At 38.4% G+C, this 12,921-nt stretch overlaps 1 protein-coding gene across 1 annotated transcript; it reads right to left on the bottom strand.

Moving 5' to 3' along the window:
- Nucleotides 1-2,057: 2,057 nt before the first annotated feature.
- On the bottom strand, nt 2,058-2,936 carry LOC113311398 (F-box/kelch-repeat protein At3g06240-like). The gene has a single exon (XM_026560240.1). The coding sequence runs from the start codon at nt 2,934-2,936 to the stop codon at nt 2,058-2,060; it is 879 nt and encodes a 292-aa protein (XP_026416025.1).
- Between the last annotated feature and the right edge of the window lie 9,985 nt (nt 2,937-12,921).

Raw genomic sequence — 12,921 nt, 5'->3', positions numbered from 1 at the left:
ATTGGGTTATTGCACTGACATTGCCATTTGCCAGCTTAAGTTGCTTAACTGTCTAACACTTTTGATTTTCCTTTCAAAATGCAGAAGTTGAGGACTAAGGAGTAAGGAGGAATGCATTTGCAGATGCAGTTGGAAGTGGAGAATCTGGAGATGGAAGAATGCATTTGCAGTTGCTGCAACAAATGGAGATGGAGTTCCTTTAATCCTTTGTCTTTCCTTTTCAAACATGGTTTTTTCTTTTGCCAGAACATTCAAAGATTCTGAACATGTAATTTGGTTTGGAACATGAACATTTGTATGTTTTTTTTGTGTGGCATGGATTTAGAACTTATTTTCTAGGATTTAGAAGTTGTTCTGTGTAATTGTCCTGTGCTTTGTGTTTGTCTTGTGACATACCGGATGGTACCGGAAAATTAACCGTCATCCGATAAGTCCAACGTAATGGTAATGGTTTGTGAATTCATATTTCCATCGGAACTTAACGAATATCGGTTAACCGCTCGTTGTAATGGCAACGGCAGCGGCAAAGCCAATATCCGTTACGTTAAGTGTCGTTGACAGGCCTAATAACAAGTGGCATAATTTTGTTCTCAGTTTTCTGGCATAACTGCCATACATAGCCACGGATTGCCGCGCCGCTCGTACAAACCAATGGTCCCTGGTTCAGACCTTACCACTAGTAATGATAAATTTGTAGAACATGAATGATTTCCCTTTCTTGGTTATACACATATTTGATGTTTTTCAGTCAGTTCAATAATTTGTAGTTTTCATCGTGACTTACAACCCCAATGGGGAGAGGTGGTGGTGGATTTGATGAAGGTTTAACGCTGCTTCTTCATTGGAAGAGATGGCTAATGCAAGAGCAATGGGAGACTGACACCATTGGTCTAAAGATACTGTGTAGCTGCTATCAGCTTCACCAATTCTGCCACAAATGCAGTTGCCTGACACATAAAGTTTGATCGAAGATTTTCTGACACAGAATTTGTTATAGAGTTGCAAAGCCAATTCGTGGAGAACTTGTAATAAGAATGCTTATGTTTGATTCAAGCAGCACCAATTTGGGAACCGTACACCCAAATTGTTAACAACTGGCTAGTGCGCTGCTTGTAATCCTAATACCCAATGCACGAGTTTGTGTGCTACTATTTTGGTGCACTAAAAGAAAATATAGTCGGTGTAAAAAACGGGGGCATTTCTATGCGTTTTTAGTGCACTTCAAGAAAAGTCGAAACGCCTGAGCAGATATCGTTTCAGCCACACAAATAATTGGGTCAGTTTGCAAAAGATGATCGGCATAAAGATGCCATTAGTGTGTTTCCTAGATTGCTTATGTAGTTATGTTGAACTGTACACCTACTGAAAAATGTTGTTTCATGGAATGCCATGATTGCGGGTATAGCCAAACTGGTCATACCGAAGAAACAGGATGAAGCTATTCCTCACAAAGATAAATGATCAAACAACCATGGCAAATCGATCAAAAGTGACAATAAGATTCTGGAGTGCATATCATAATAAACACTAATAGAACGAACAAACACCAACAACAATAAAGAGTCTTCCACTACGTAAAACTTATACGTTGACAATAAAGCATCACCAAGAGAAGAATTAACGGCATCCAATTCTTTGTTCTCATAAGATGCTCGTTTTCTTTTAGAACTGCTACTACTTTCATCTAGTAGTTCATTATGCTTGCGTTTCGCTTCTTTATCTGCAGCTTCTTCCATTGTAACTTGGTGTTTCTCTTCGAGTGAGAATCTTGAATTTCAATAGCATCCTTGGACTGTTTTTTCCCCGTTGTACCCATATAAGTACCTGAACTCACCGAAACTAAGCTCTCCACGTAGCTCTCCGAGCAAAAATTACCATCATTTATGCCATTTATATCTAGGATCCTAACGCTATCATTCTTTTGGTCGTATAAACCGAGACGTTCACCAACCTGTATTAGAATCTCACTATATTTAACAGAGCCATAGAACTTTAATAATCGGGGTTCTTCAGTCATTCCTTCTTGGGTAATGGTGAATTGTTTGTCCAAGATTCTCTCACACCATAATTTTGCATAACCCATACATCAAATGAACGTTACGGACACCACAAATTAAGCAAAGGGAATCTCCCAGCACTTGGACATCAAATATCTCTTCTGGGCATTTCATAGTTTCTTCAGGAAGTGGTAAACCAATGAACTTCTCACTGTTAATATCAAAGGAGATTATAGTTTTTTCACGAGTGGCCGTATCACCTGACCAGTGTACAGCTTCACCTAACCAATGCAGAACACCATTCAGAAGCACACCACCAGTTATATCAGAATGCACATAAAGGATGTTTTGGCCTCTACTCCATGAACCAGATGTGTATGAATAAACTTCAGAAAAATCATCAAGCTCGTCATCATCAGACTTGCCAGTTGCGATGCATACCAACTTGTAATTATCACTTTTGGCATCGTAACCCAACCCATAGGCAAGATAGCTTTTTAAGGGCGCCGGTGCTCTAATAATTTCCTTGTACTCTCTTGTTGATGGATTCCAAAGAAATAGTTTTTCACTATCATCGGCTAATAATAAAATCAAGCCATTGCAAGATCCCACAATAAAATGGTAAATACTGTGAGTTATAGAATTATTATTATTGTCGTTTGGGTAATTCATAAGAACAGCTTCCCTTAATATTGAAGCATAATCTATGGAATAAAATATATCATCAGCTTCGAAGTAACAATCATAAACTCTGATCATAATCTTTCTGTTTCTAAGGTGTTTTTTGGTGGGAAGATTAAGGTGATCCTTGATGAATTTACGACTAGAAAGTAATTCATACCAACTCTTGCATACGGATTTAAAACATAAGATGGATTTCACGGGTAACCTTAATAAAATCTCTTCTTGGATCTCTTCGGGAATATTTGATCTTGACATTGTTGTTTGCCAAAAAAAAACGCAGCAAACAAATTAAATTGATGTTTACGCTAGGAACAAGCTTAACTGTATAGGAAGAACGAGAAGACTTGGGTTTCTTTTTGCTTTTGTGTGTCTACTTCTATAGGGTGCTCGTTTTATATAGCTTCCACATAAGGTCTCTTGGGCTACAAGCAATTTCAGCTTTTAGAAACAATATAAGAAGCTATCCTACGGCAATCGATAACTAAAATAGACCGACCAGAATAATCCACGTCCAATGTTTAAGTTTCCCGAACATAGCTAAACTTGATTACCAATCAAATTCCTTATCTTTCTTTATAATAAAGAGACACCCAAAACGCTGACATGTCGTCACCACATTGATTCTTGGATATGGTGAGCCCACATCATCATTAACTTTCCATGTCAGCGTTATCTGATTGGTCACCATCTACCAGGTTCCTTTTGAAAAACGATCCATTTGGCAACCCCAAAGGTCGCTTTCAAAAGATGACGAAACCCTTGCAACTTTCCATAATGTTACTGTTAAAGAAATTTTTTTATTATGGAACCCGCCCACATAAGTTTCTGCTGACGTGCCTTTTCGCCAAACGTGTCTTATATTGCAGTATAAGAAACACAACAATCGTGTCTCCACATTCAGATTTACAAAACGGTCGCAAAACATCAAATACAATCACATCGTTTAGCACGTTTTGAATACAACCACTAACAACCAAAACATCAATTTACATTCCAAAATTGCAGAAAATGGATGCCGATCATGAATGGCAAGAAGTGATTGAAGAGGCAAGTACTTGGGGATCCACCAAGTCCTTAGGTGAAATGTTCATAACCCTGCTACTGTATTGCGAAATCAAAGATCCAGCGGAGATGTGGAACCGAAACTGCAGACTTCTATCTAAGATATTCTGCATGAACAAAACGAGGATGAACAACTCAAATACCTGGTATTATTTGAAACTGAAAAATCAATGAACCTGATCAACAGGTCTCTCAAAGAATTCCCAGTGTTTCCTTACCCTCTTCAACTGAAAAAAGAAAATACCCCTACAACTTGGAAAAGACTCAGTTTGTGGCATACGAAAGGGAACATATTTGGCAGAGTTAATGTGCAAGGCAAACCTAATAATATGGGATGAAGCAACGATGGTACATAAACATCATCTACAACAACAGAAGATAAAGAAATATTTGCTAAATGGGTACTTGATCTTGGAAATGGAAATCCTCCGGAAATTGCACTTACCCATCTGAAAGACCCAACCTGGATCAAAATACCAGATGATTATCTCATTGTACCAGATGAGAATTGTGTGAAACAAATTTCGTCCATCATATATTCAGGCATGCTAGACAGATATGGAGATGCAGAATACTTAAGTCAAAACGGTTACAAGTATTTTCATTATGAAATTACTGAAATCTAGACGGTTAGTAACTGCCAAATTTTCAACTGTTATCGTTAAAAGGTTGTAGTATCATTTCAGAAAAGTCGCATCTTTTTAGAAGATTTTTTAACCACCAGAAAGTCAAAGAAAAAACAAAACCGTAATGGTATCGTTACCAAAAAGTCACATCTCTTCGCAACATAAAAATATTTATTATAAATACCCTAAATCCACCTGACACAAGTTATCTGAATTATTCCGACTTTCAAGCGTTAAGGTGGGTACTAAATTTTGACAATCTTCTACAGGGCAATAAAATTAAACATGACATAAATCATCAGATAACTTACTAAAGGAACCAAATCCAAACTAAAGGTGTGTGTTCTTAAAAAATGGGAAAACACAGATTTCAACACGCATGAAGTGCGAAGTCTGGATATCATACTCACCGATGACAAGGTACAAATTTGCGTCTGATTAAACACCGCAGTTACAACTCCATACCTACCAAAAAACATAAATCGTTTTTAACCTTATGTTGAACTTTTCACATGGAGATCAGATACATGCTAGCATCCCAAAAGACTGTGTTTCTATCCATGGACCAAAACTAACAGAAGGGGGAGTGTTTTACATAGAGAACTTTGACGTTGGAGAACCTTTAAGATTTCATCGTCCCGTGGAGAATGAAAAAAGAATATTCACGAGATGCGATACTATTATCAAGAAAGCTAACGAAAAGTTGTCGGACATACCGAAATTCAATTTCACTTTCATGGAGTTTGAAGATGCTAAATCAAAGATCACTGAAAACAACAAACATCTGATAGGTAAATCTACATTTATTTGTCTCAATCAGTCGTTATATATCAATTTCTTATATTGACACTTAGGTCAGGCTGAGACAAGACTGAATAGACCTTCCAGGTACACATAAAATAGTCATATTGGTGGTTTAGAGAGCTTCATGCTTGATACTGCGGAGAAGAAACTAGCTCATGCTTACATCTTATTCAATCACGACGTGTACAATCGTATCTAGAGTATGTTATTGAACTTCTTACTGCTCATTTGGGTTTTAGTGTTTGCGGTATAATGAGTTGTTTTAATTATACATGTACGTGATGCATGGTGAACTGTTTTGTAGGCAGCATAAATGCCTTATAAATTTAACTAATAAAAGGCTGTCTCCCATTCAAAATACAAAAAAAACACGAGGACGACTTTCCTTAGTGGTTTAAAGAAGAAATTACTTCGCTGAAAGAAGCCAATTGTCCCATTTCTGAAGAAGTATATTCACTTTCTCGAGGTCCCTTTCATAGAGCGAGCAGATTTACTGGATATTCAATCAATGGTACATATTCAGAACGTTAGCCAAAGAACGTGATTTAAAGACGCAATCTAGTGGTGTGAAGCTTCGTGCCATTAAAGTGAGTGCTGGGGAGTCGATGTATTATGGACAAATGACGGATATTGTTAGAGATAAGAATGCAGCTGTGTAACTTAGTCACTGAATGAGTACACAGTGAGAGTCGTATGACAATATTTACGGTCAGCTGAGTCATTGATATTTTGAATTTGTTTTCAGTCTTTGGTTTCAGTTAGAGTCTGTAACTTATCTTGTTTTCATTATCAGTATAAATAAGACTCCAGGATCTCCACAATGGGTGTGGAAGATATTCACCATATATTCACTTCTAGCTTGGTATCAGGCTCTAAGATCCAAGTTCACCTTCCGCAAATATCCCAAAAACAAAAAAAAAAAAAAGAGTGAAGAACAAACACCACTGTCACAGAAACAGATATGGCAGATTCAACAAACGCTCTTAGACAAGTTCAAATACATCATCTTGTCACTTTGAAGCACACTGAAACAAACCACATACTATGGAAAGCTCAGTTCAAACCAATCTTAAAGGGTCATGGACTAACTGGATTCATTGATGGATCAAAAGAAATACCAGAACGCACTCTCCCGGACAGTGATGAAATCAACCCTGCCTTCACTGCATATGAAGCACAAGATGCGTTAATCATTGGTTGGTTAAACTCAACCCTTACACCAGAAGTTCTCAGCGTTGTTGCAAAGCTAGATACTTCGAAAGCAATATGGGATGCACTGGAAGCTGAGTTTGCGCCTAAGACGTTTGCTCACCAGATGAATCTCAAGAAGAAACTGCATAACTTGTCCAAAGGTAAATAGTCTTTGAAAGCTTATTTAAATGAAGCTAAACATTTATTTGATGAACTTGCAGCAACTTGTTACACAGTTCCTGCTAATGAAATGAAGCAATTCATTTGTAATGGATTGAATCAGTCTTATGATCCAATAGTTACTGTGTTGGGTACTGCTGATAATATGGATATCCAGACTTTCAAGTCTCTCCTTACCTACGAGATGCGTCAAGAGAATCAACTGTCTCAGGAATCCCAACCAATAACAAATCTTGTAACTGCGAGTACAGCATATTCCAGCAGAAATCAACCAAGGATGAACAACAATCAGCCCCGACGAAATTCACCACCAAACAATAACAATCGTCGTCCACCTAACCAGCAACGTGGTTCACCTCAATGGGATGTATACTGTCAGATATGCAAGAAAAGAAATCACACTGCAGATCGTTGTTGGTTTCGTTATGATAGGAGCAATGACAATCGCTAGAGACCTGCAGAGGCTTATGTTTCCTTTCCTGACGCAACTAATACTCAGTGGGTCACAGATACGGGTGCGACAAATCATATGGCTGATGCTCAGAATTTGTGTATACCACATGAATATGATGGACCTGATCAAGTGAGAGTTGGTAATGGCAATGCTCTACAAATAGCACACATTGGTAACACTGAGTTCAATTCTAAATATCGAAATTTTTCTTTAAATAATGTATATCATGTGCCTCAGATCAAAAAGAATCTGTTATCTGTTCATCAGTTTTGCAAGGATAACAATGTATACTTTGTGTTTTACACTAATTTGTTTGTGAAGGACAAAATCATGGGGGAAACGCTGCTATCAGGAAGGAATGGGAATGGGCTGTATGTGCTGGATAGTGATGGTGGCGTGCAATCATCTCAATCTCCTTCAACCTTTCTTTCTGCAAGCATTCCAATATGGCACCAGCGGCTCGGGCATCCAATGCTGAGCACAGTTTCTAGTATTGTCAAAAAGTTTTCCCTTCCAGTTCAAAATAAGAGCTTTGGCTTCTGTCACTCTTGTCATATTAGCAAGAGTAGGCGCCTTCCTTTTACTCCTAGTACTACCACTTATGAAACTCCTTTAAGTCTTATTGTGTCTGACATTTGGGTTTCACCAAAAATCATCTCGTAATGGATTTCGTTATTTTCTATTATTCATGGGCTTATTCTCATTATACATGGATTTATCCATTGGTGCAACGATCTTTTGTTTTCAATATCTTCTCTCAGTTTCAAAAACAAGTAGAAAACCTCACAGGCCACAAAATAAATATCTTTCAATCAGATAACCCTTTGGAATACAAGAAACTAACTACATATCTAAGCAACTCAGACATACAGCATCGTTTCTCTCTTCTCTGCCCTCATACATCAGCTCAAAATGGATTAGCAGAACGAAGGATCAAATATATCACAGAGAGTGGTCTAGCTCTTATATCAAGCACATCTTCCAAAAGATTTTTGGCCACAGGCTTTTACCACAGCCTGCTATCTCATTAACATGACACCAAACAAGTCCTCTAATCACAAAACTCCACTTGAGTTACTCTTTGGAAAACAACCAGACTACCAATTCCTGCGTTTTTTGGTTGCTTAGCATATCCATGCTTAAGACCATATAATGCCAACAAACTAGAACCTAGGTCTATCCCCTGCATATTCCTAGGATATAGTTCAGCTCATAAGGGTTACATTTGTCTTCATCTACCAACCAACCGACAATATATATCACGGGCATGTTCGCTTTGAAGAAAACATATTCCCATTCTCTTCTTCCCTGGAGCGTACTCCCGAGGTAAGGTCTGACACTCATGCAACCAGTACTGATATTTTTGGGTCTTCTATATTCCCTCACAATCATACAGTGACAGTGCAACATCAGCATAATGTACAACCGGCTATTGTCCAGCCGATCTCACCAGCAGTACTACGGGATGTCACCCCTCAGCAGACTCCTGCAACATCACCTGTGTTACCATCACCTCAAGTCTCCCAAAACCAGAATGGCAATGCGTCAGCTGAAGTTGTAGATGCTCCAGTACATACAATGATCACGAGAGCCAAAGCTGGGATTTCAAAGCCAATACAGAAACTTTGTCTGACTGCGACCAAACACCCACTTCTTGATCAAGACTTCATGGAGCCTACCTGTTACTCTAAGGCTTGTCAAATACCAGAATGGCGTGATGCAATGAACGTGCAGATAAATGCTTTGATTCAAAATGGCACTTACACCTTGGTTGAGTACAAAGAAGGGATGAATATTATTGGTTCTAAATGGGTTTTTCGGATTAAAAGAAATCCAGATGGCACAATACAACGTTACAAGGCTCGTTTGGTAGCAAAAGGTTTTACGCAGCAACAAGGTATAGATTATGAAGAAACCTTTTCGCCTGTTATTAAGCCGTGTACAATAAGGCTAGTTCTGACACTTGCAGTAATGAGAGGATGGTCTCTTCGTCAGCTAGATGTGGAGAATGCATTTCTCCATAGAGTCTTAGAGAAGGAGGTCTACATGAAGCAACCTGCTGGATATATAGACCCTAACTATCCAAATCATGTTTGCAAGTTACACAAATCGCTATATGGCCTTAAACAAGCTCCTCGAGCTTGGTTCTCCCGCCTCAGCAATCATCTCTTAAGACTAGGATTCACAGCCTCCATTGCAGATTCTTCTTTATTTGTTCAACATAGAGGTAACTCAATAGTGTATGTATTGGTTTATGTAGACGACATCATTGTCGCAGGTTCAGACTCAAACATGGTTACTAACTTAATTAAAGATTTGGGTAATGAGTTTGCAATCAAAGATATGGGGATATTGTCTTACTTCTTGGGGGTTGAGGTTTTGCAACAAAGACGGTCTCTAGTGCTTTCTCAAAGAAAATATATCTCAGATTTGTTAAGACGTACTAAAATGGATGGCATCAAACCAGTTTGCACACCAATGGCTGCTAATGCAAAACTACACAAGGTGGGTTCTACTAAGTTTGAGGATTCCACTCTGTATAGGAGTGTTGTTGGAGCTCTTCAGTACTTGCATATCACTCGGCCGGATATATCTGTGGCAGTAAACAAAGCCTGTCAGTTTATACATGAACCTTATGTCGAACACTGGGAGCTTGTTAAACGAATCCTGCGATATTTGAAGCATACAATAGACTATGGTGTCTTCATTAAACCTAGTCAAGATTATACTCTGTATGCTTATTCTGATTCAGACTGGGCTGGCAGTCTAGATGATCGGCGATCCACAAGTGGTTACTGTATATTCTTTGGGGGTAATCTCATCTCGTGGAGTGCAAGAAAACAAAAAACAGTCTCCAAGTCAAGCGCAGAGGCTGAGTATCGGGGTGTGGCCATTGCAACTTCTGAGGTTATATGGATTCAGTCATTCCTGCAAGAGCTGGGAATTCAGTGTGCATCACCAACTCTGTGGTATGACAATCTAGGGGCTACGTATCTCACAGCTAATCCCATATTCCATGCTCGCACAAAGCACATAGAAATAGACTATCACTTTGTGAGGGAAAGAGTTTCACGCAGACAACTGCATGTGAATTTTATCAGCAGCAAGGATCAGCTGGCGGATATCTTTACCAAAGGCCTATCATCTCCAAGGTTCCAACTTCTCCGAGACAAGTTGAACGTCCGTCAACTCCGGTTCAACTTGAGGCAGGGTGTTAGAGATAAGAATGGACAGATGACGGATATCATTGAGTTGTCTTACCCGATAGGAAAGAAGTTTGTACTGTTCAAATGTAATTGGGTAGATGTAGAGAAGGGAAAAGGTATGCAAGAAGACAAATTGAAGTTCACTCTTGTTAATTTCACACATTTGTTGTCAACTCAGAAACAAGAACCGTACGTATTGGCATCGCAAGTCAATCAAGTGTTTTATGTAGAAGATCCAACTGACCCGGGATGGCATGTCGTGGTTACCAATAAACCTAGAGATACTTTTGATTTGGGTGGTGAGGATGATGGATTAATAGAAAGTACACCAATTGGTTTACAAGATGATGATGATGATGATGAGATAAATTTGGTGAGAGACGATGTGGAAGGAACTACGGTTGACCCTCCAAACACTGATTCTAGCGGTTCTAATAAAACTTCTAGCAGAAATATTGTAAATCAGAGCTTGGACATGGGTGCGGATGAAGACGTAGATATGGATGAAAGTGAGGATGAAGATGGGGATTTGGATGGAAGTGAGGATGAAGATGAAGATATGGATGGAAATGGGGATGAAGAGGAGGATGAGGATGGATGACGATAGGGACGAGGATGAGGACGAGGACGACGATGAAATAAATGATTATGATTCATAACCGCAAACAACTTTTTGCATCTCTTGGTTTTTACATTTCTGTTTCTGATTCTCTGTATTAAGTAGTTTTTTGAAACTTGAATACAAATTTTCATTAATTTCTTATTATGTTTTTTTATCCACATGTTGTGTGATCTTTTTGTTTTGTTATGATGCGCTTACTTGTTGTTTGTGGTTCTTGCAGGAATATGGATGACAACCCACAACCTCCGGCAGCAAAGAGAGTAAGAGGAGGGGCTAAGTTGAACTTTCTTACAAAGCTGAAAAAGGGTGAGAAAGTACCACTGGAATTTTGCAAGGGTGCACCAGTTGGACCGAATGCGAACAAGATCTCGGCTTATTGTGGAAAGCTGGCACTAAATGGAGAAAACTTCCCTTTTGACATTCGTGGCTGGTCTGAAATGCCCCATAAGGAAGAAAAGCTTGAGGAAGCCATTGAAGAGCTGAAGGTAAAAAAAATTACTTTAACGAATATATGAAATCATTTTATTGATTGAAGATTGCTAAATTTTAACTGATGAATATTGTAGATTTATTTTCATTATTCTGATGAGATCAACTTTTGGGTGGAGGAAAAAATCCATGAAAAATGGAAGCCAAACAAACATAAAATGGTTGGAACATTTCAATGAGAAGAAGACTGATGCACAAAACAGAGCTAGTTGTCCAAACGAAGTTATTGACACTCAGTGGGCAAATATGTTGATATATTGGCGTTCACCTGAATTCAAGGTGAGAATGTTGACAAATTTATCATTTATGAGTTTATATGTTAAACTGTGACTTATAACTTCTGAACTCTTAATAACATAGACAAAGAGAGAGAACGGCAAAGCAAGTAGAAAACATTTGGTTGTGCCTCATCATGGTGGTACCAAGTCATTCGTGAACCACGCGATAGAGGTAACGACTAATATCAATCAATGTTGATAGTTAATTTTTATGTAGATCTTGACATACTATATATGAACAGATAGAAGAGACAACACAAAAAGAAAGCAACTCGAGCGGCTGTGTATCAGAAATCCTATAGAGCCAGAGAAGGGAAAACTCCCAACCCTATAGCTGAAGCAAATTGCGTATGGCTTTTAATACGTTAATTTGTATGTTGTTAGAATTAGTAATGTGGTTGCAGCTTGTTCTCACTTTAACTCTACATATTATAATTGCAGGCTCAAATGGAATCCTTGGAGAGGGAAGACTTAGAAGATGGTTCAGATACTGATGTTTCAATTTTGGAACTCACTTCTTATGACCATCTGAAAGGAGACAAGTATTCTAAAATCATGGGAGCTGAGAAACCAGGTCGGATTCGTGGTGTTGGTTCAGCAGTTAAAGTAACCAAGCTTATGGGGCAGTCTTCTTCAAATGTTGTCCAAATCAACGAGGAAAATGCTGCATTAAGAGATGAAATTAATAAATTGAAGGAAGATCAGGTTCATATGCAGAACGACATGGAAGAAGAACGTCTTGATATGAAGAAAACTGTAGATGAGATGAAAAAGGCTAACGAGGAATCACATAAGAAAATAGATGCCCTTTTGCTATTGTTTGCTGGTCGAGTCGGGTATGTATTAGCATATATCCATAAATATTTTGGCAGTGTATATCTAGATTCTTAAGCTTTCTCGGGCATGTATAAGCATATCTGCAAATATTTTTGGCAGTGTATTATCTAAAATCACAATCTTTCTTAATTGTGTATTGTTTTGTAGAGGGACCTCCCACATCCAGAGCCAGAGTTATGATCTTACTACACGAATCTGAGGTAATGTTTTCTGCTTTATTAGTAGAAATGGTTGTGCATAGTTATATACCTCAATTCATAAGATTACAGTTGCTTGTAAACCTGTAAACATGTTCCCCTTGCTGCAACATATTAGAAAGACAATGCCATAATTGTTAAATTTTTAAGTTAGACTCTGGATTAATATCATGGACTATAGTGATATTTGGGGACGCATTCTTTGTTTTAGCTGTCACGACACACATTAGGATTTATCGTTAGCCAATAACTTGCCAACACCAGTGGATGATATATATTCATATTGAATTATTA

This window comes from Papaver somniferum, chromosome 9 (genome assembly GCF_003573695.1).
Source record: "Papaver somniferum cultivar HN1 chromosome 9, ASM357369v1, whole genome shotgun sequence".
Classification (NCBI taxonomy): Eukaryota; Viridiplantae; Streptophyta; class Magnoliopsida; order Ranunculales; family Papaveraceae; genus Papaver; species Papaver somniferum.
This window is presented reverse-complemented; position numbering and strand designations above follow the sequence as displayed.

Bases quoted from the DNA above. Each gene is read 5' to 3' on its own strand.
- LOC113311398 (XM_026560240.1), bottom strand. From the start codon at position 2,936: ATGTCAAGATCAAATATTCCCGAAGAGATCCAAGAAGAGATTTTATTA.